A 23,188-nucleotide genomic window follows, 5' to 3' on the forward strand; every position below is an offset into this window, starting at 1 on the left:
CCATACCTGTGCTCCTACTGGGAGGAATGGCAGGATATAAATCTAATAAATAAATAATTACATACATACATACATACTATTAACAACAGAAAGTGAGCCAACAACAAATAAAATTATCCATTAATACAGAATGTCCTAATTTAAAGATCCTGCTTTTCTGTGTTCCCCTCAGTTGCTCTGAAGCTGCTGTATGCCATCAACACTCATTGTCAGAGTTGTGATCTATGGCCCTCCGCTCAGGGATAATTGTAAAAAATCTTTACCTCTTTTTTTTTTCATTGCTGCTCCAATTGAAAACTTTTTCTTCTTTTCCCCCCCTCCTGCCTGTCTTCTGCATTGCTATTTTTCTCTTCTCCATTGACTCCACTTCTCCTCTTGTCAATTGCCATGGAATCTTTCTCCATGTTTTCTGTATGTAGCTTACCTTCAATTTGCTCTGGAGGTAGAGTTTTTACTATTTTTTCCAACTTGGGTGCAATTAACAGGATGAACACTCACTTAATAGCTTATGTTGTACTTCTTCCCCCTTTCTCCACAGAACATTCCAACTCTGGGAAGTGTAGCGATAACCATGGTGCTCCACAATTGTGATGAGGTAGCAGTGGCTGGATTTGGTTATGACATGAACTCTCCAAATGCACCATTACATTACTATGAAAACATCAAGATGTCTGCCATCAAAGAGGTAAGGAATTCTATGTTCAGTCGACATTAGCCATGGTAGCTAAATCCATGTTCAAAGACAGAATATCAGTGAATACCAGAGACAGGAAAGAAACAACAGCAAAGGGCTGTTACCTTCATGCTCATTTCATGGGTTTCTGGAAGGCATGTTTTGGCCACTTTTAAAAACGAGATGGTGGACTACATGGCCCTTTGGTCTGATTTAGCAGATCTCTATTTATAAAGCAAAAATAATCAGGTAGTGGCTTTCACTATATGGCGGGAACTAGGAAAGTCAACAAAGCAAATCCAGCAACACTCAGACACTGTGCTTCTAGGGGCTCATACAAATAGTGGAAGCTCATATTACATGTGACTGCTTGGAGCGGGGGGGGGGGACTTCTTTGCAGTAGAATTCTGTGTTTCTTTCACTTCCAGAGCAATCATCACAGGGAGGGGTACAAAAAAATAAGCTGTCAAATGGATAATTCAGAAGATATTATTGTTCTGGAGTAAGGGGCTGAGCAACGTTTTGTAGGCCCTTTCCCCTTTATTTGACTTACAGTTAATGCTTAAGCTGCATCTATGCCACAAACCCAAACTGGTTTTAAATAGTCTGTGAACTCTCATGGTTTCCCCAGAACAATGCTGAAAACTATAGTTTTGTGAGACTGTGGATAATTATTTTTTTGAGATCCATAAACAGCTACATTTCCCTGAGTTCTTTGGGGGGAATGATGTGACAGTTTGAACCAAGCAATATGTATTTATTTGGTTTACATGTGTGATCTACAAGGTTGTGAGAGATAATTTTTACTCTCTAAGGGAGAAACGGGCAGGATTGCAACTCAAATAATGGGAGCTTTCAAAGGAGAAACAATTAAGATTTGTAATCAGACTTTTTTTTAGGTTTTTTTTATTAAAGAACAAGATAACAGAAAATTAACAGAAACTGGGCATTACAACTAGTCTGGTACAGGGTGATAGATCATAATATGGTGCTATGCCCCAGCAAAGTATCTGTAATCAGACAAATCTTGCATTTAACAAAATACATTCCTGCTATAAATACTCATTCCACAATTAATTTGGTTAGTGTTTCAGGTGTTGTAGAACTTTTTAAAAAATACTTTAGGAGGGTACCATTTTGAAATAATCAGATACCAACATACATTCACTTCTTTGGAAATCAGGCAGTGCTCCCCGTGCATTAAATGTGTGGACCAAGGGTGTGGTACCTCATTCCTGGAGGGCCAAGTGCAGCCTTCCAGTCCTCTCCGTCTGGCCCTCGGGACTCTTCCCAGGTTATGCCCCTCAGTGACCCCATTCTGCGATTTCTTGAGTGCTTTTGCCTAGTGCCTAGATAGAGTAAAATAGAGTAAGATGTAAGACAGAGGCAATGTACTTTTACTGTACAAAAGTAAGAGTCACATCTTAGTGCTACTCGCTGCCCATTAGTGGAATGTGGCCCTCAGGCTGAAAAGGGTTCCCCACCCTTGGTGTAGATGATATGACAAGTTTTCTTCTCCTTCCTCACTCCCATTTGGCAGAGTGAAAAAATGTATTCCATATCTGAACTGCCTTTGATGCATCAGGCGTCATGGAGATGATTATGTGCCTTATGGCTGCTATAGGCTCATGTATTCTGAGAGACCCACCTGGTTGTCAGGTCAAACTACAGGCAAATGGAGCTATAATAGTCTTCAACAGAGTGCAGCTCTGAAGTATCCTGGACCTGCTCACCAGCTAATGGAGGAGCTACTCACAGGTGTGTGAGGAGTACTATAAACAGAGGTGCAGAAGGATGGCAAGCTTTTATGACGGGCTCAGAACCTTTTCTGGCCATGAGGCCAGATCCTTATCTTCCCCACTCTTGCTGTGTCAAATTTGACAGTGAGTGACACTTTTATGTCAGATGTTCAAAACAGAGGTTCAAAGAGCAGCAGGGGCTGTTTGCAAAAGAGTTTCAAAGAGCAATTCTGGGCTGTTTGAAAGTGCTTTTGTAACAGTCCCATGCTGCTCTCTGAACCTCTGAAAAACCCTCTTGGAGTAAGGCAGGCTATCCCTGCCCATCAGCTGATGGATGGCAGGAGTGCATGTTACTCCATCAAAGGAAGAATCAGGAGCTCACTTTAAGTTCCCAATTGGTCCTTTGAAGTCCTGCCCTTACCTGCCCCACACATCACACCATGTATGTCCTGAGGTCGTACACTTTGTGTATTATGTCATGTGTAGGTTGGATGAGTGTGGCTTGCCCAAAACGGCCTTAGCAGCCAAATAAGGAGGCCTGACAAGCCAAGTCTGGTCCACGGGCTGGAGGTCATTCCCTTCCCCTCAGCTTTATGAAGTAATTCTAATTGTCTTCCCATAAGGACTTCTGATTACATCCAGAACCATTAGAAAGAGCTATTAGGAATAAATTGCTTTCATCTCATCTCCCACATAGATTACCTTTTCCCATTATTTGATCTGTGGGTACCAGGCTAATCCTCACCTCTCAAGCCCAGGTTCTCTTAGATAACACTTCCCCTAATACAAGAAGAGCCATCTGCTCCCAAGTATCAATAATTTATTATTCTCCAGACTTCTCTTCTCCCCTCTGGACTAATTGTTTATAATATTATGGAATCTAACTACATGAGAGGGGATTGCATTTCTGCCTTGCCTCTCCTTTTTAAAATAATAATGACAGCTAGTAATTGTTAGACACTTGGGAATTCAGATGAAAGACAAAAGGGACAGTGGCCTGTTTTGTCATCTTCTGCTTTTCCCAGGAATGTATCAAGTGAGAGTTAGTGCTGCAAGACTGGCATTCCATGATCAGTAGACTATACAGATGCTAAGAGATTAGAAGAACGTTGTATCATTAATGATCCACAGTTAAAGTCACATGTACTGTCCCTCAGCACTAGTGCTCTGAAGAGCTCTTTGTCCTTTTGATACTGACTCAGCTGAGGGTGTATCCCTACCTGTCTTTGCGTAGAGATTCTATATATTCATTTCACCTTACCAGTGTTCATTGGCAGGATATCCCACCCCATGCTATAAAGAGCCAGTTCTGTCTATGATACTTTGAAGCTTTTTCAATATCAACATTAGTGCCAGATAGGTGCAAGATTCATACACGATGTGGTGTTGGGAAAGAGAGGAGGAAATTAATCATCATCTCTCTTGGGACACAATTATGTACAACAATAGGAGGGAAGGGTAATGAGGGTGTGTTGAATTTATTTCTCTTACTTCTATTCTGTAGTAACATTTACATGTGCATTAAAACCTTGAGCAGTTTCATTTGGGCTTAAAATCGATGCCTTTTAAAAAGGAGTCTTAGGGATTCACCCAGGAAAGTAGGTGTAACACTTTTGGGGCCTAAAACAACTACTAGATGGAATCAGTGAGCTGAGTCTAAATTGCTTTGTCATGGGGCAGGGCAATACAGTAAAGTCCAGTAGACAACAAGCAAAAATATGATTTATTTCCATCTCCAGACAAAGCAATCCCCAAATAACTAAGCCTCCAAAATGATGGCCTGTCTGGCTAAGCACAAAGTGAATGTAGATCCCATGATAGGTTTTGTGCCTAGTGCTGCAAAATATATTGCAGGGGTGAGGAACCTTTTTGGCTTAGTGGATCAAATCCTTATCAGGATTGTCCTTGCGGGCCAAATTTGGCAGGTGGGAGTCACAATGACACCAGATGATGTGGCTCTTCAAAATTGTGAAGTTGGGACTTCAAAGCATCTCACAGCCAGCGAGGGACACTTCCCTATCAGAAAGTGGGCATGGCTGTCTTGCACATCAGCTGATGGGTGCTTTCTGATGGGGGGGGCTTGTCTTACCCTAGAAAGGGAAGTGGTTTCCGTTGAAACTGGTGCTAAAACAAGTTTTTTCCCTTCATTTTAAAAGTGGTTTTAATAGAAACCACTTCCCCCTCCTGGAGAAAAGTGTACCCCCCCCAACACCCATCAGCTGATAGGTGGTAAGGGTACACTATGCTTCTGGAGAGGCAATTGAAACTTTAAGGTTTTATAGAGATTTTAGTGTAAACCCCAAGCAGGACTGAATTCCCCACCCATCCGCTGATGCATGGAGAGTTCAATGCTGCTTTTTGCAGGAGTCAGGTGTATAGGGGAGCTCCCCACAAGGAGCTGCCCTGCTCACTGAAACTCAGCAGGATTGAATTCACTGTACATGAGTTGAATCCTGTTTTCTGCAGGTACCAGTAGCTGCATCTCCACCTGCCCCACACCTGATGTCACTTATAATATCAGGTGTAGGATGGGTGGGTGTGTTTTTGAGAAAATGGCCTTGTGGACCAAATGGGGAGGCATGGTGGGCCACATTTCCCCTCGGAGTGGAGGGTCACCACCCCTGATGTATTGGGGAAAAGAAGAAAATGCTTGTTGGGTTTCATTTGGTATAAAATGTGCTGCCCTGTTACAACTCCTATTCTGATACTAGGGAGACGGATAGAATAGCCAGCTAAAGAAAGGTTGTATGCACTGGGCAATCTATATACCTCTCTGCTAGGTTCAGTTACCAGTTTAGCCCCAACCCAAATCTCTATTGTTTTCACATAGTAAGAATAAATAGAAACTCACTGCTAGTTCCAAAAGTATGTGTGTGTCTGTGTCTGCATGCACGCGCATGTGCACATTCATTCATAAGAACCTCTCTAGGAATGTCCATCAGCCTGCAATTCCATTGTGCTGTGTCTTAGAGGGAACAGACCTGCAGGCTACAGTGTGTGTTCCCTAACACAAGGTGTGTCATTGATTTACACGCAATGTCTGCTTGACATCTCCCTGGACACAATTTAAAAACTCAGTGACTTATCTCTAGGGAATTTCTTCTTAATAACACACAAAACCAATGAATTGCATTTGTTTGCAACAGGGTGGAGAGGCCCCTCCTGTGCCAAGACATTGGTAATAAAACCTCAGGTTAGAAATAAATGTGCTTTCTCTCACTACCCAGCTACATTCTATAAGGCTACAGGTTTTGTCATATTTTTAAGGGCAAAAAAAAAATTCAGTGTGTTACATGAAATTGTGCGTTTCTGGCTACCAGCTACATATTGGAGGTGTAAGTTGTATGCATATGGAAGTTTGCAAATTACTAGGAAACATCCAGCCCAGGTAGAGCAGGTAGGAGTCACTGAGTTATGTGGGACTACTCATGAGTAAATTTGCATAGTTGCATCTTTATGGTAAAATTGCTGTCATATTTTTTAAAAATCCAGACAGCTGGCACCATCAATAGTCTTATTTTCACAGGCATCATGTCTGGCATTGTGGACACCTCCTTCAAATGTAAGCATCTCAATGTCTTGTTCATCTGAAAAAAAAATCAATAAAAACATTTTTTAAATGTAGGAGTCCTGGTTCCGTGCCTACCATGAGGGTGACCTTGATCTGTAAAGTGGTCAGAGGGGGATGGGATCCATCCTGGATAGCAAAAGACAAGGCAGCCAGTTTGGCCAACTGCCTGAATCAGAAACACTAGGAGGCAGCTGGCAGCAGTCTAAACATGAAGCAGTAAAGTGGGCGAGACTAGGGAGCAATGAGCACTGCCAATCCAGGATAAGAACTCTTCTAATCTGCAAATTCAGAAGGAGGGTCCAGCAAAGTGGATGGCAGCTGCAGAGCATTATCCCTAAATAAAGACCGCCAGACTAGCAGATCCCAGCAGAGAAAAACTGCCTAAAAGCTATGTTGCCTCTTCCATCCTGCTCCAGATACCTCTTCAAACGGCTCCCTGCTGTTGGAGCTTTCACTTCAGGGACGACCTTTACAGTAGGAACTGCTGTTTAATCAGGCTAGACCAGGGGTGGGGGACTGGATCCAGTTAGCAAGCCAAATTGTATCTCCTATGCCCCCACAGTTTAAGTTTGACAAGTGGGTGGGGCCACCCACTTGCCAATAACCTGGCATCACAATGATGTCAAGTTACTATTTTTGCCCACATGGTTTGAAATGAAACATTGTGGGCAAAGGCACAGACTGCAGGCACCAACCATCAGGTAACTGTCACTGCTTGCAAAGTGCTGAGCATAGAAATGTACAGAACACACAATTAGCTGATCATAGCATTTATGGAGCGCTATGCATGAGACTTTGCAAGACCCAGTAAGCAGCACAGCTGTGTCTTTACTTGTCCCATACCTGATATCATATGTGATATCATATGTCTAGGAAAAACTAAAGTATACAATAGTGCTTGGTTTTGGTCCAAAAATACATGCATTCATGCTTTCATCCTAGGTCTTCACAAGGATAAAGTTGGCTGAGAGGTTGTCCTTACATTGAAAGTGATGTGCAAAATGACTATGCAAATAATGCTATTGGTGAAGAAATCTATCTAGTTTGTTTAACTTTTTTTTAAAAAAGGTGTTTGTCCTATGTTCAGGATCACTGAGGGGGTACAGGGATTACTGTTACAGATAAAAAGCCACCTTTTTAAATTAATGTTGAAACCACTCTACTGTCGATGGCCATCTAATCTTCAAGGGAGACTGTTCCATAGGGTAGGTGCTGCCATGGTCCAGGGAGGGCTTTTTTAGGGCAGGCTGCCTCCTTAAGGAATGATCTCTTTTAAAGGTGGCCATCACTGCTCCCTTGCATACCAATGCATTCACTGCTCTCTGGACCCGTCTGGTCCACGTCCCCTGGATAACTTATATAAGCAGGGTTCAAGAGAGCATGAACCACTACAAGCATCTTGCTCAAATCCGTAGGCTGCAACGATTGAAATGGATCAGCAAAACCAGACAAGACAGTTTTGGACACTTCACTTAAAACTATACTATCAGTGATGTTCTGATCCCTAAAGAGGCAAGTGATGTTATCCTCAACATTCTGAGCAAAATTATCACAGCAGGCTTCTAAGGGTTCTAATACACCATTTGTGAGGGTAGGTGTCAATAAACACAGAACTACTTGGAAGAACTCTGCAAAATGGCTACTCAAGGATCCAATGGAGGCAGTAAAGTGAGCTTTCTTTGCTGCTACCGCTGCCACCCAGCAGATACGATTATGGGATCTAGAGCATGTTCTGTTGCCTTAACAGCAAGTCTTGCACCATTTTTGCTCTAGGTGTCTTGAGACATGTCTCACTGCCCAAAGCTCCATAGAAAACCACAGAGCAATCTGGGCTCCACAGCATCAGGGCCCTCAGGAGCGCTCATGTCAGTGTCCTTGACACATCTCATTGTTTCACAAGGGTTCAACAGGATGCTGTATTGAACACCCAGGTGGGTACATCTGGATAAGATCAACTGAATCCAGCTCACCCACCCAGGTTTTGGTAATACATGCCACGTTGGTTCATTATCAAACCATGGATGAATATGGTCGTATTATGAATCAATCTGGCATATGACATAAAGCTTATGCAAATTTTATGCACGTTTAAATCCTCTTTTGCGAGAGGGGCAAAGGGCCCAATCCACATAGTGATCCTGTAATCACCCTTGCCTGTGCTTAACGAGTATTTTAGCAGAAGTTATTTCTCACAGCAACACTGGGCTTTGGTCTTTTCCTACCCTACAAACAGGCTGCAGACTACTCTTTTGCTGCATCCTCTGCCGACATAACTTCTCATGATCTGATCTGGTGCTCAATGGGGTACAACTGCCCCTGAGAGACCAGGTCTGGAGTTTGGGGGTCATTCTTGACTCCCAGTTATCTATGGAAGCGCAGGTGGCGGCCATTACTCGGGCGGCGCTTTATCAACTTCACCTCATACATAGGATACGCCCTTACCTTCCGAGCCGCCTACTCCAGTAGTTCATGCCTTGGTTCTGTCTCGGTTGGATTATTGTAATGCTTTATATGTGGGTCTTCCCTGGAAAATGGTCCGTAAGCTGCAGCTGGTGCAGAAAGCAGCGGCTTGCCTGATTAAAGGCAGCCGCCGCTGAGAGCTTATTACCCCAGTCCTCAGGAGCTGCGCTGATTACCGGTGGCTGCTCGGGCCAAAGGTCTTGGCTTTAACCTTTAAGGCCCTATTTGAAGCTGGCCCACTCTACCTGAAGGGTCGCCTTCACTCTCAGCAAGGGCACCGGCTAACAAGGTCGTCCCGGAACGGACTACCCCTCATTCCCCCCTAAAAGCAGCTAGACTGGTGAGGACCAAGTCAAGAGCTTTCTCAGTCGTAGCCCCCTCACTTTGGAACTCCTTGCCAACTGACCTCTGCCAGGCCCCCTCCCTGCTGTGTTTTTGACGGGCCTTGAAGACCTGGCTCTTTAATCAGGCATGGGAGGGGGGTTAGGCTGTCAGAGTGCAATTCTAGGGGTTTTTAACTTTTTAATATTTTAATGTTTTCTGTCTATGTTTTTCTATGGATTGTATTTGTGCTTTTGTTTTACGTCGCCCAGAGTGGCAGACTAATCTCTGACAGATGGGCGTCTAACAAATCTAATAAATAATAATGATCATTTGCCACTCTATCCTCCCAGCAAATGAGCTTGTATTGCTTTCATTTCCACCCTTCTCCTGTTCTAGGCGTGTGGGAAGGAAGGCTGCAGTGCCCTATGGTCAAATAAGACTTCAAGAAAAAATGACACTGAAGGGGTCAAAGGAATAGCCTGTGCTGTACCCTCTGCAGGTTTCAAAGCCATTCTTCCAGCCGCACCAATATGCTGCAGGGTGGCAAACCTGGCATTGCTTATGATGCTACTGCAGAAAATAGAGACTGCTAATATTGACTAATACTGTGGGTACGAATGGTAAACTAAATAGTAATTCTGACCATATTTCAACTTCTATGAGTAGCCCAGGACCTGCCACTGGCCAGTTGTAAATTCTATTCTGTCCTGGAGGAATGAGATAACATTTTATCTCCTTGTTCAAATAGAAAGCTATTAGGTGTAGAAATACAATTATGTCAGATAAATACACTGCATTATTGGAGAGTTATTAGAATTAAAAATGACAGACTTACCATTTCTGTCATAATTTATTCAAATTACATTTCCAACAACGTGCTATAGTGGTGTCTTCTGGTAACTATCTTCTTGCACAGATCTGAAATAATTGTACTTGATTAATCTGCTGTGGAGGCCAAGCAGGGGGTCTGGACAATGGCTGCCACTGGAGTACTCTTATGTAATAATGCTTATGATGTGCAAATGATGGTAACAACAAAGTTCCCATTGCAGTCTGCATTAATGCTGTGGGAACAAATGGCAATGTTTTCTGCGGTGTAGCATGACTTTATTATATTTGTAAATCACACTGACACTGGAGGTATGATGCCACCCAGAACATATTGTACAAGTCTATTTGTCTACAGGTGCATCTGGCTGTATGTTAAGCACTATTCCCAAACTTGCTCCATACATAGGGTTGTATCCAATTAGGACCAACTCAGGGTAGACCATTGAAATTAATGAAACTAAGAGAGCCATGTACATTAACTTTATTAGGTCTGAGGACTAGCATTGGATACAATCCACAGTCTACATAACTGAAAAAAGACAGAAATGCTCTGTTACGAGAATTGTTTGTAAAGCTGTTCTCATTATGAAAAGGACAAATAAACTTTTAAAAGGCCAATGCTATGGAATGGCACGACCTGAAGAACCTTTCCCTGACTGGAGGAGCACAGTAGAGTCTCTTGCCAGAGAATGTAGCATGAAGTGAGACTGAAAGAACTGGGCATGTTTAGCCTTGAGAAGACTGAGGGGGAATATGATAGAATGTTTCAAGTGCTTGAAAGGTTGCCACACAGAGGAGAACCAGGATCTTTTCTCGATCGTCCCACAGTGCACAACACAGAATAATGGGCTCAAGTTGCAGGAAGCCAGATTTCAACTGAACATCAGGAAAAACTTCCTAACTGTTAGAGTAGTGCAACAATGGAACCAATGACCTAGGGGGATGGTGGGCTCTCCAACCCTGGAAGCCTTCAAGAAGCAGCTGGACAGCCACCTGTCAGGCATGGTTTAATTTGGATTCCTGCATTGAGCAGAGGGTTGGACTTGATGGCCTTATAGTCCCCTTCCAACTCTATGACTCTATGATTCTATGAGTTCTTTATGCTTTGTCTTGGCCATTTAGTAACTGATAGACAGAAAAAGACTCTGGAAGTATTCATCCTGATAAACAGATAACAGGGCTCCTGCTGGGAGGAAGGGCAGGATATAAATCAAATAATAAATAAATAAATAACATAGAAGCAGCCATGCCAGCCAAATGCTCTGAAGCTTTTTGAGCAGGCATAGCTAACCTTTCTTGGCCACAATGCCACATTCACTGTTGGCCAACTCTCCTGGGGCCACATGCCAGCGGAGGATGTGGACACAAGTGGGAATAACCACCACCACCCATACACAGGCACAGAGGGCTCATGACAGACAGGTACACAGATTGCTCATTTGATGAGCAGAGATGGGAAAATGACCCGTCCCCTCATCTGATCTGTACAGTTTAGCTGAGGAAAAGGGGATTTTTTTTCTGCTCATCAAATGATTGATCTAATGACCAAGGAGGGGGCAATTTACATCTCAGTCAGTCCACCCACTCAAATGTTTTGTCTGTTTGTTTTCTTCCGCTGCCAAAATTAGTGGGGTCTGTTTGGGGGAGAAATTTGGGTTAACTACACTTGCTTTAGAGCAAATGTCCACTACACATAATTTACAAAGAACAACCAGTAAATATGTTTGCCATTTTTGGCCAAAAATACAACTCCACCATGATATTGTCTTCAATTTCTATAGTCTAGGCCACAAATAGGTACCTTTTTTCTGTCACCATAGATGTTAAATAGCATGGGAGATAAAATCAAACCTGCAGGACCCCACACTGAAGGTTCCATTGGACTGAACAACATTTCCCAAGCATCACCCTCTGAGGATAACCATTCAAGTAGCACTGGAACCACTGCAAAGCAGTACTGTCCACCCCTAATTTGGACAGCTGTTTCAGAAGAATACCATGGTCAATTATATTGAAAGCTGCTGAGAGATCAAGGGGAATAAACAGGGACACATTTCTCTGTCTCTCGCGCGACGTAGGTCATCATACAAGGCAATCAAGGCAGTTTGCATCTAGAAAATTGGTTTCATCCAAAAGAATCTGGATCTGGCCTGTAACCACACACTCAATAACCTTTTCCAAGAAGGGGAGATTAGTAACTGGCCAATAATTATTTAGATTTTCTGAATCCAGGGAGGGTTTCTTAAGGAGTAGTGAGGAGCAAGGATGAAGACTACAAGTGGTTGCCTGGACAGAACCAATCACCTTGTCCACGTCTTCAGGCCTTACTAACTGAAACTCATCCAACACAACGGGACAAGATAGTGTTCTGAAGACCTCCTGAGACTCATCTGCTATAATGGTGGAGTCAAGGTCCTGGCGGATGTTAATGATTTTACCCTCAAAATGCTTTGCAAACAGTCACAGTGAGCCACCATTAGTTCTACCACCTCCTTTGGGGCAAAGTGTAAAAGGCCTTGCACAAACCAGAAAAGCTCTACTGGATGGCATAATGAGGATGTAATGGAGGCAGTGGATACCTTCTTTTCTGCCTTTACTGCCACTAAGCAGGCTCAATAATGAGCACTCAAGTGTTCAATTGCATTCTTCTGGAGTTTTCCTCCACTTGCGTTCAAGCCCACCTTATTTCATTGCTCTAAGTTCTGATGTATACAAAGGAGCTGAACGGGCTGTACAAAGCAGGAGAGGGCACTCAAGGGCAATCGTGTCAACAGCCTGGGTTATCTACATATTCCACAAATCAGCCAGGTTTTCAACATCTTAGCCAGTCATCTTAGCCAGAAAATCCTCTAGAGCTGTCTGGAAGCCAATTGAATCCATCAGCCTCTGAGGGTGGATCATCCTAATAGGTCCCCCACCTTTGCAGAGGAGAAAAGATGCTGAAAACTTAAACGTCAACAGGAGGTGATCTGACCATATCCCCCAGTTTCAGATCACCTTATTCTTGTCCAATCAAGAAGACCAGATCCAGAGTGTGGCCTGCCACATGCATCAGGCCAATTACATGTTGGGACAACCCCATGGTTGTGATGGCTGTCATGAAGTCCTGAGCTGCCCCAAAATTAATGGCCTCATTGTGGATTATTTGTTTGCTTGCTTGCTTGCTTGTTTGCTTGATTTATATCCCGCCCTTCCTCCCAGTAGGAGCCCAGGGTGGCATGTTGAAGTCCCCCAGAACTGGGAGTATTCACACTGCCTCCAAGCCCCTGAGACCATCTCTGTCAGCTCAGGCAAGGAGACTGCTGGCCAGCAAAGCGGACAGTAAAGCACCAGATATGGACACTCTAGATCCTCAATAAAGACAAAAGGAAGCCTGGAGAGGGAAGTAGAATCCCTATAGACCACAGCAACTCCCACTTCCTGATCCTCAAGTCTGCCTGATGCTGCAGAGAGTACCCATGAAATGAGGTTGGCCACTATACCCAACTGTGGTCTAGATAGTGGGACATAATCACACACCACCGCTCCCAGTGGGTGTTTCCTTGCCCACCTATTAATGTAGAAAGAAGGGATGTGGATATCTGATTTTCAAAAGAAAAAGGGTGCATGGGTGAGGAGTGAGGAACTTTTCTCCTGCCTGTGACTGGTTTCTGCAAGCACTTTTCTCCCAGCCTGATCTATGATACCAGATGCGACTCTAGATGAGAGAAAAGGTGCCTGGGAAAGGGGCTGAAAGGAGGTAAGCCGTGGGTGGGGAAAAGGTTTGTTTTTATTATATTGTATTACTTTTATTAAAACATGTGTATGCAACTTTTCCATTGTTCAAAGCAGTTGACAAATCAGTAATAAAAGATACAGAATTAACATGTCCGTTGATTTCAGTGGGTGTACTCTGAGTATGATTTAGTTAGATACAATCCACAAATAAAAGCAAAATTCAACAAAATCAGATTGTGTCATGTGTAAGTCCCTTTTGCTTTTTAAATTGTACCCTCTTTCTGCATGATTGGAATAGTTCCATGTTTAAACATAGGGAGTTGTATCCAGCATAGCACCAACTCAGGGTTCTATCAATGCAAGGATTACTGCTGGTGCAATGGGACTTCCCTCCTCTCCTTCACCCACGCACCCCCTAATTCTGTTCTAGGAGTTCCCCCAACTCTCCAGAACACATTTGGAGAGGGGGGGTGTTGCAGGGGTAGAAGAGGAGTGGAAAGTCCCATTGCACTAACAGCAATCCTTATGCTAACAGGATGAGTTAGTTGAATACCACCCAGGGAACTGATGCCATCACATTTAGGTTTGGCCCTTAAATTTTGCTTTAGGTCACCAAAGCTAAACATGTAAATCCAGTTTCTGAAATTGTATGTGGCATACAAATGTATACAGGTACATTCACTGGAAGAACTGGGAGGGAAGGAGCTAGTGTAGAGTCTACAACATATAATGTTCAGATGTTGCTTTGAAGAGGCACAGATCAAAAATATTGGATTTTATTTTTATTTTTTTACCAGTCAAAATTAAAGAAGCTTGGGAAAGCATGAAATGTATTGTTTTCCTGAATGGATCCCAGTAATTGCTGGTAAGCATAAAGAACAAGACTCCTTTCAAAACTTTATATAAACCTAGCTTGATGATTAATGAACTGACAACATGCTGTCCCTCAAGCCTTCCTGACAAATTGCTCTGGAATTGTGGCGAGGGCGCAGTGGAAACAGTGGGACATGTGTTGTTATCCTGCCCTTTTTGCCGTGACCTTCGAACCGAGCTACTAATCCCAATTATACGGAACATTCCTGGTAGGGATGAGGCTTCTTACGCTGAATTTCTTTTATCGGACCAATTCCAACAGATTTCCCTCAAGGTAGCTAATTATTGTGCAGCTGCCATTCGCTGTAGAAGAACACTGTTAACCTGAATGTTAACCTGAATGAATTTTAATGAGATTTTAACTGTTCCATGTGGTTTTGTATTGCTCATTCGATCATTTTAATGATACTTATTTTATTCTGGTCTATGACTGTAATAAACTTATTGATTGATTGATTGATTGATTGCTCTGGAAATGCAAGAAACAGCACTGGCTGAAAGAAGGATCAGATTTGGGAGGCAAAGGGCTGAGGCACTATGATCAGCAAAAGGATGATACATTTTTAGGTGCCTCCAGTGATGACTGATGGGGTTTATTCTTTTCCCCTCCTTATCACACACATACACACTGCTGTTTCTTTTTCTGCTCCTTATTAAAAAAACAGGATTTTCGTTTTGAGTGAGCTGACATGCAAGTATTTCTAGTGCAGAACTACTTTGGTACAGATATATGTGGAAAGGGGCATATTGTGTTTAGTGTTGTTGGTGTGCTTTCAAAGGACATTCTGATGATCAGGAAAGCTTGGTGCATCAGGGAGCTGCAGACTTTGATATAAAGATACTTGATCTTCGTGGCAGGAAAGCTGTTCTTGCGGCTGCCAGATCAAAATTGGGACTGGCCTCTAATATCTTTAAGATATGATGAAGAACTGCAAAACACACAACTCTATCCAGAATTCAGACTGGCAGCTTAGTCCTTTCTTCACTACCAGATTCATAGAAGTCTGAGTGTCTTCTTATATTTTGAGAGATGTACAGTCTGCTCTGTCAATTCTATCTCACGAAGGATAGTAACATTTTAAACTCCTTCATTCTATTCTATTTTACTTTTGGAAGCTGAGGCTAAGATACAATGAGTTCAGCCAACCTCAGCTCTTTACCACAAAATACTTTATTGCCAGTTAAAATGAAAAAAGAGAGAGAGAAGTAGAAAGAAATTACAATAGATAAGAAGCACCCTGATGGATTATACCATGTCCAGCATTATGTTCTCACAGTGACCAAACAAATGCCTATAGGAAGCCTTGCTGTATGTAATTCTCCTGTTTGTGGTCCCTAACAAATGGAAATCAGAGATAGAGACATCATGATTAGTATCTGTTGATAGCCTTATCCTCCTCTGAATCTTTCTAATCCCCTTTTAAAGCTGTTCCAAATTGATGCCTATCACTACATCTTGTGATAGCAAATTTCATAGTATAACTATGTGCTGTGTGAACAAGTAGTTCCTTTTGTCTCCTTAATCTCCAGACAATCAGTTTCATTTGATGATCCCTTGTTCAAGGAGCAAAATACATCTTCTGACTTTCTTCATGCTGTGCATAATTTTATATGCCCATCATAGAATAGTAGAGTTGGAAGGGGCCTATAAGGCCCTCAAGTCCAACCCCTGCTCAATGCAGGAATCCAAATCAAAGCTTACCCTACAGGTTTATTTATTTATTATTTATTTATTTATTAAATTTTTATACCGCCCCATAGCTGAAGCTGTCTGGGCGGTTCACAACATGTAAACATCCAATACAATTAAAACATTATTAAACAACTAAAAATGCAGAAAAATTATACCAAAAACCAAAACATAATTAAACACATAGACGAGTACAAAACTCAATACTAAAATATTAAAAAAGTGTTAAACTGTTTAAGATGTTAAGATGTTAAATATTAAATAATTGTATATTAAATATTAAAATGTTAAAATGCCTGGGAGAAGAGGAAGGTTTTTACCTGACGCCAAAAAGATAGTAACGTTGTCGCCAGGCGTACCTCATCAGGGAGAGAATTCCATAGTTCGGGGGCCACCACTGAAAAGGCCCTTTTTCTCGTTGTCACCTTCCGGGCTTCTCTCTGGGTCAGCACCCGGAGGAGGGCCTTTGATGTTGATTGCAGCGTATGGGTAGGTTCGTATCGGCAGAGGCGTTCCAACAGGTATTGTGGTCCCAGGCCGTGTAAGGCTTTATAGGTTAAAACCAGCACCTTGAATTGAGCCCGGAAGCATATAGGCAGCCAGTGCAAGCGGGCCAGAATCGGTGTTATATGATCGGACCTCCGAGTCCCTGTTAACATTCTGGCCGCTGCATTTTGCACGAGCTGTAGCTTCCGAACCGTCTTCAAAGGCAGCCCCACGTAGAGTGCATTGCAGTAGTCTAATCTAGAGGTTACCAGTGTGTGGACAACTGAAGCAAGGTTGTCCCTGTCCAGATAGGGGCGTAGTTGGGCCACCAACCGAAGTTGATAGAACACTCCGTGCCACTGAGGCTACCTGTGCCTCTAATGACAAGGATGGTTCTAAAAGAACTCCCAAACTACGAACCTGCTCCTTCAGAGGGAGTGCAACCCCATCCAGGACAGGTTGAACATCCACCATCTGGTCAGGAGAACCACCTACTAACAGCATCTCAGTCTTGTCTGGATTAAGCTTCAATTTGTTCGCTCTCATCCAGTCCATTATCGCAGCCAGGCATCGGTTCAGCACCTTGACGGCCTCACCTGAAAAAAATGAACAGGAGAAGTAGAGCTGCGTGTCATCAGCATACTGGTGGCAACGCACTCCAAAACTCCTGATGACGGCACCCAGTGGCTTCATGTAGATGTTAAAAAGCATGGGGGATAGTACTGACCCCTGTGGAACTCCATATTGGAGGGCCCAGGGTGCCGAGCAAAACTCCCCAAGCACTACCTTCTGTCCAGCTGCTTCTTGAAGGCTTCCAGGGTTGGAGAGCCCACCATCCCCCTAGGTCATTGGTTCCATTGTCGTACCACTCCAACAGTTAGGGCGTTTTTCCTGATGCCCAGTTGAAATCTGGTTTCCTGTAACTTGAGCTCATTAGTCTGTGACCTGCACTCTGGGATTATCAAGAAGAGATCCTGACCCTCTTCTGTGTGACAGCCTTTCAAGTACTTGAAGGGTGCTATCAAATCTCTCCTCAGTCTTCTCTTCTCAAGACTATAAACAAGTCTAGATCTTGCTGGATGAGAATACAGAGAGTTAGCTTAATAACATACACTAGGTATGGGGAACCTTTGGCCCTCCAGATATTGCTGAACTACAACCCTTATTATCCCTGGCCATTGGCCATGTTTGCTGGGGCTGATGGGAGTTGTAGTTCAGCAACATCTGAAGACCCAAAGGTCTTACTTACTTACTTTTTTTCCTAAATGAAAAAAAAACAAAAGTTGTAACCTTTTGTGATAAGGGAATTATTTCACTTCCTTGATCATTTTGCCCTTTCCTGGCTCTACAGTATTCTTTCTGAGGTGCAATGACTAGAATTGCGAACAGTATTTCCCGGGTGGTCATACCTCAAATTTGTAGAAAGACATGGTATTGGTAGTTTTATTTTCAATCCCTTTCTTAATGATCCCTAACATGAAATTCACTAGCTACAACTAGGGATGGGGTTTGCTGCCCAGTTCCAATCCAATTGGATTCCGAGAGTCCATATTTCCTTCCCAATCTGGCCTTGTTTTGTTAACTTTTGCTTTCACACATGCCAATCTGCTCATTTTTATTTAGCAAAAAACCCATAATTTTAAGCAAACATGCTTATGAAAATGCTTATGATGTTCCATGTGGGTTTTTTCCTCATTCATTCATTGGTATCACACGTGGCCGAGTAAGATTGTCTTCCAAGATAAGGTCTTTAACAATGGGCCCGTAAGTGACTGTGGAGGCCAATTCTGGATCCACACAGCTTCCCACAGTGAGGACATAGGTTTCCAGATGGAAGATGGTCGCGATGAGGATTAGTTTGACGTGCCTTCCGCTTAGCTTGTTTGTCCCGTTCGCCCAGTATTCCTGCTTCTTCAAAGTCCACAGCACCTTTGATAATAGCGGACCTCCATTTGGGATGTTCATGGACCATATCAATTAGGTAAATAATCGCCCATTGAGTCTGTCTCTTGCCTCAGGCTAAGTGATGTGCTGCTTAATGATCCCCCCTTTTGCTATTCTTGTTGTTTTGCAGTACTTTCAATTTTTACTGTTGAAAAGTCAACAGCCTCTGCTTATTTTAACTTCTTGTTTCCTGCTAAATTTTAATCTTTCTTAAAAAAATAAAAAAATACTTTTTACCAATAATTTCATTTTATCTATTCTAAGTATTTATATAATGGAAATTGTGAGGATTATGTTTTAAAAGCAGAAAGTAATATTGCTACTGCTATGATTTTGTCACTGTTATTTTATATTTGAAAATCGTTTATTTTTTCTTTAATTAAAAGTGTATATTTAAATAATAAATTTTAACCCTGCAAATGTTATGCTTGTGTGACCTTTTGAATACTTTTGTCCACACTACAGCATCAGTACCACTATCTTCACTGTATTTTTATTTATATGATTCCTTACAAGATCCTAAAGAAATCTACATATTAGCCACTTTATATACACGACACTACTTAATGTGCCATATTTGATCAGCATGGCTGAGGAGGAAAGGACAGTAGGGAGGGAATTTATAAGTAAGTCACTTACTCACACACACAAGCAAGCAACAATGTTACAAGCAGTCATGTAATGCAGCAACACAATCAGTCTCTGTCTCTGTCTCTCTCTGTCTCTCTCTCTCTCTCTCTCTCACACACACACACACACACACACACAGAGAGAGGCAATACAGATTCAAAAGCCCAGGTGGGGGATCCTATCCATAAGAACATAACAACATAAGAAGAGCCTGCTGGATCAGGCCAGTGGCCCATCTAGTCCAGCATCCTGTTCTCACAGTGGCCAACCAGGTGCCTGGGGGAAGCCCGCAAGCAGGACCCAAGTGCAAGAACACTCTCCCCTCCTGAGGCTTCCGGCAACTGGTTTTCAGAAGCATGCTGCCTCTGACTAGGGTGGCAGAGCACAGCCATCATGGCTAGTAGCCAGCACAGCCATCATGGCTAGTAGCCATTGATAGCCCTGTCCTCCATGAATTTGTCTAATCTTCTTTTAAAGCCATCCAAGCTGGTGGCCATTACTGCATCTTGTGGGAGCAAATTCCATAGTTTAACTATGCGCTGAGTAAAGAAGTACTTCCTTTTGTCTGTCCTGAATCTTCCAACATTCAGCTTCTTTGAATGTCCACGAGTTCTAGTATTATGAGAGAGGGAGAAGAACTTTTCTCTATCCACTTTCTCAATACCATGCATAATTTTATACACTTCTATCATGTCTCCTCTGACCCGCCTTTTCTCTAAACTAAAAAGCCCCAAATGCTGCAACCTTTCCTCGTAAGGGAGTCGCTCCATCCCCTTGATCATTCTGGTTGTCCTCTTCTGAACCTTTTCCAACTCTATAATATCCTTTCTGAGATGAGGCGACCAGAACTGTACACAGTATTCCAAATGTGGTCGCACCATAGATTTATACAACGGCATTATGATATCGGCTGTTTTATTTTCAATACCTTTCCTAATTATCCCTAGCATGGAATTTGCCTTTTTCACAGCTGCCGCACACTGGGTCGACATTTTCATCGTGCTGTCCACCACAACCCCGAGGTCTCTCTCCTGGTCGGTCACCGCCAGTTCAGACCCCATGAGCGTATATGTGAAATTCAGATTTTTTGCTCCAATATGCATAATTTTACACTTGTTTATATTGAATTGCATTTGCCATTTTTCCGCCCATTCACTCAGTTTGGAGAGGTCTTTTTGGAGCTCTTCGCAATCCCTTTTTGTTTTAACAACCCTGAACAATTTAGTGTCGTCAGCAAACTTGGCCACTTCACTGCTCACTCCTAATTCTAGGTCATTAATGAACAAGTTGAAAAGTACAGATCCCAATACCGATCCTTGAGGGACTCCACTTTCTACAGCCCTCCATTGGGAGAACTGTCCGTTTATTCCTACTCTCTGGTTTCTGCTCCTTAACCAATTCCTTATCCACAAGAGGACCTCTCCTCTTATTCCATGACTGCTAAGCTTCCTCAGAAGCCTTTGGTGAGGTACCTTGTCAAACGCTTTTTGAAAGTCTAAGTACACTATGTCCACTGGATCACCTCTATCTATATGCTTGTTGACACTCTCAAAGAATTCTAACAGGTTACTGAGACAGGACTTTCCCTTGCAGAAGCCATGCTGGCTCTGCTTCAGCAAAGCTTGTTCTTCTATGTGCTTAGTTAATCTAGCTTTAATAATACTTTCTACCAGTTTTCCAGGGACAGAAGTTAAGCTAACTGGCCTGTAATTTCCGGGATCCCCTCTGGATCCCTTTTTGAAGATTGGCGTTACATTTGCTACTTTCCAGTCCTCAGGCACGGAGGAGGACCCGAGGGACAAGTTACATATTTTAGTTAGCAGATCAGCAATTTCACCTTTGAGTTCTTTGAGAACTCTCGGGTGGATGCCATCCGGGCCCGGTGATTTGTCAGTTTTTATATTATCCATTAAGCTTAGAACTTCCTCTCTCGTTACCACTATTTGTCTCAGTTCCTCAGAATCCCTTCCTGCAAATGTTAGTTCAGGTTCAGGGATCTGCCCTATATCTTCCACTGTGAAGACAGATGCAAAGAATTCATTTAGCTTCTCTGCAATCTCCTTATTGTTCTTTAGTACACCTTTGACTCCCTTATCATCCAAGGGTCCAATCGTCTCCCTAGATGGTCTCCTGCTTTGAATGTATTTATAGAATTTTTTGTTGTTGGTTTTTATGTTCTTAGCAATGTGCTCCTCAAATTCTTTTTTAGCATCCCTTATTGTCTTGTCATGCTGGTATCTTCTTGGCCCTGGCAGTACCTTTTCTGATCTGCAGTATGCACTCCAGTTGAGCTTCTAACATAGTGTTTTTAAACAACTTCCAAGCATTTTTGAGTGATGTGACCCTCTGGACTTTGTTTTTCAGCTTTCTTTTTACCAGTCCCCTCATTTTTGTGAAGTTTCCTCTTTTGAAGTCAAATGTGACCGTGTTGGATTTTCTTGGCAATTGGCCAGTTACATGTATGTTTAATTTAATAGCACTGTGGTCACTGCTCCCAATCGGTTCAACAACACTTACATCTCGCACCAGGTCCCGGTCCCCACTGAGGATTAAGTCCAGGGTTGCCGTCCCTCTGGTCGGTTCCATGACCAACTGATCTAGGGAATAGTCATTTAGAATATCTAGAAACTTTGCTTCTTTGTCATGACTGGAACACATATGCAGCCAGTCTATGTCCGGGTAGTTGAAGTCACCCATTACTACCACATTTCCTAGTTTGGATGCTTCCTCAATTTCATATCTTATCTCAAGGTCTCCCTGAGCATTTTGATCAGGGGGACGATAGATCGTTCCCAGTATTAAGTCCCTCCTGGGGCACGGTATCACCACCCACAACGATTCTGTGGAGGAGTCTGCCTCTTTTGGGGTTTCGAGCTTGCTGGATTCAATGCCTTCTTTCACGTATAGAGCGACTCCGCCACCAATACATCCTTCCCTGTCCTTCCGATATAGTTTATATCCAGGGATAACCGTATCCCACTGGTTTTCTCCATTCCACCAGGTCTCGGTTATGCTCACTATATCAATGCTCTTCTCTAAGACCAAGCACTCCAGTTCTCCCATCTTGGTTCGGAGGCTCCTAGCATTAGCATACAGGCACTTGTAAGCAGTGTCTCTCTTCAAGTGTCTTTGGCACTTGTGGTTAGGCCTGTGGTAATTTTGCTCTTCTGAATTTATATCCTATGCCCCTGCTCTCACAATGCCTACTTCTAGGCCTACCCTTTTTAAAATTTCATCATTTCTTTGGTTTTTATCCCAGGGGGGAGGTTTATTCCGAACCGGACCTTTCTCAGCTCCTGTCGGGTTTCCCCCCTCAGTCAGTTTAAAAGCTGCTCTGCTACCTTTTTAATTTTAAGTGCCAGCAGTCTGGTTCCATTCTGGTTCAAGTGGAGCCCGTCCCTTTTGTACAGGCCCAGCTTGTCCCAAAATGTTCCCCAGTGCCTAACAAATCCGAACCCTTCCACCCGACACCATCGTCTCATCCACGCATTGAGACTGCGAAGCTGGGCCTGTCTGGCTGGTCCTGCGCGTGGAACTGGTAGCATTTCAGAGAAAGCCACCTTGGAAGTCCTGGCTTTCAGCATCCTACCTAGCAACCTAAATTTTGCTTCCAGGACCTCACGGCTGCATTTCCCCATGTCGTTGGTGCCAACGTGCACCACGACCACTGACTCCTTCCCAGCACTGTCTACCAAACTATCTAAACGACGGGCGATATCCGCAACCTTCGCACCAGGCAGGCAAAACACCTTGCGGTCTACATGCCCATCACACACCCCACTGTCTATGTTCCTAATGATCGAATCACCCACTACAAGGATCCCTCCACCCCCTGGAGATATATCCTCGGCACAAGAGGATAGCTGCTCATCCCCCAAGGAATGGGTCCCTTCTAAGGGATCGTTTCCCTCTTCCTCAGCTGGATGCTCTCCTTCCCCGAGACCATTGTTCTCCATGATAGCTGGAGAGCTATCACCGTTGGAGTGGGACACAGCTATAACGTCCCTGAAGGCCTCCTCCACACACCTCTCTGCCTCTCTCAGCTTTTCCAGGTCCGCCACTTTGGCCTCAAGGAAATGAAGTCGTTCCCGGAGAGCCAGGAGCTCATTGCACCGAGAGCACACCCACGACTTCTGTCCAACAGGCAGATAGTCGTACATGCTGCAGGCGGTGCAAAACACTGGAAAGCCCCCACACCCCTGCTGGCTTCTTACCTGCATAGTTTTGTTTAAGGTTTATTACGTCAATGG

At 43.3% G+C, this 23,188-nt stretch overlaps 1 protein-coding gene across 12 annotated transcripts in view; it reads left to right on the forward strand.

Annotated features, from left to right (window-relative positions):
- ST3GAL3 (ST3 beta-galactoside alpha-2,3-sialyltransferase 3) overlaps positions 1–23,188 on the forward strand; it is a 362,121-nt gene that overhangs the window by 306,857 nt on the left and 32,076 nt on the right. For all 12 annotated transcript variants that reach the window (XR_009763520.1, XM_061632682.1, XM_061632687.1 and 9 more), the window contains one exon: positions 539–685. Coding sequence is in view for 11 of the 12 variants with exons in the window: in XM_061632682.1 (XP_061488666.1) it covers positions 539–685 (147 nt within the window). In the remaining variant the exon portion in view is untranslated. The remainder of the gene's footprint in view (positions 1–538; positions 686–23,188) is intronic.

Source organism: Rhineura floridana, chromosome 6, assembly GCF_030035675.1.
Source record: "Rhineura floridana isolate rRhiFlo1 chromosome 6, rRhiFlo1.hap2, whole genome shotgun sequence".
NCBI classification, from domain to species: domain Eukaryota; kingdom Metazoa; phylum Chordata; class Lepidosauria; order Squamata; family Rhineuridae; genus Rhineura; species Rhineura floridana.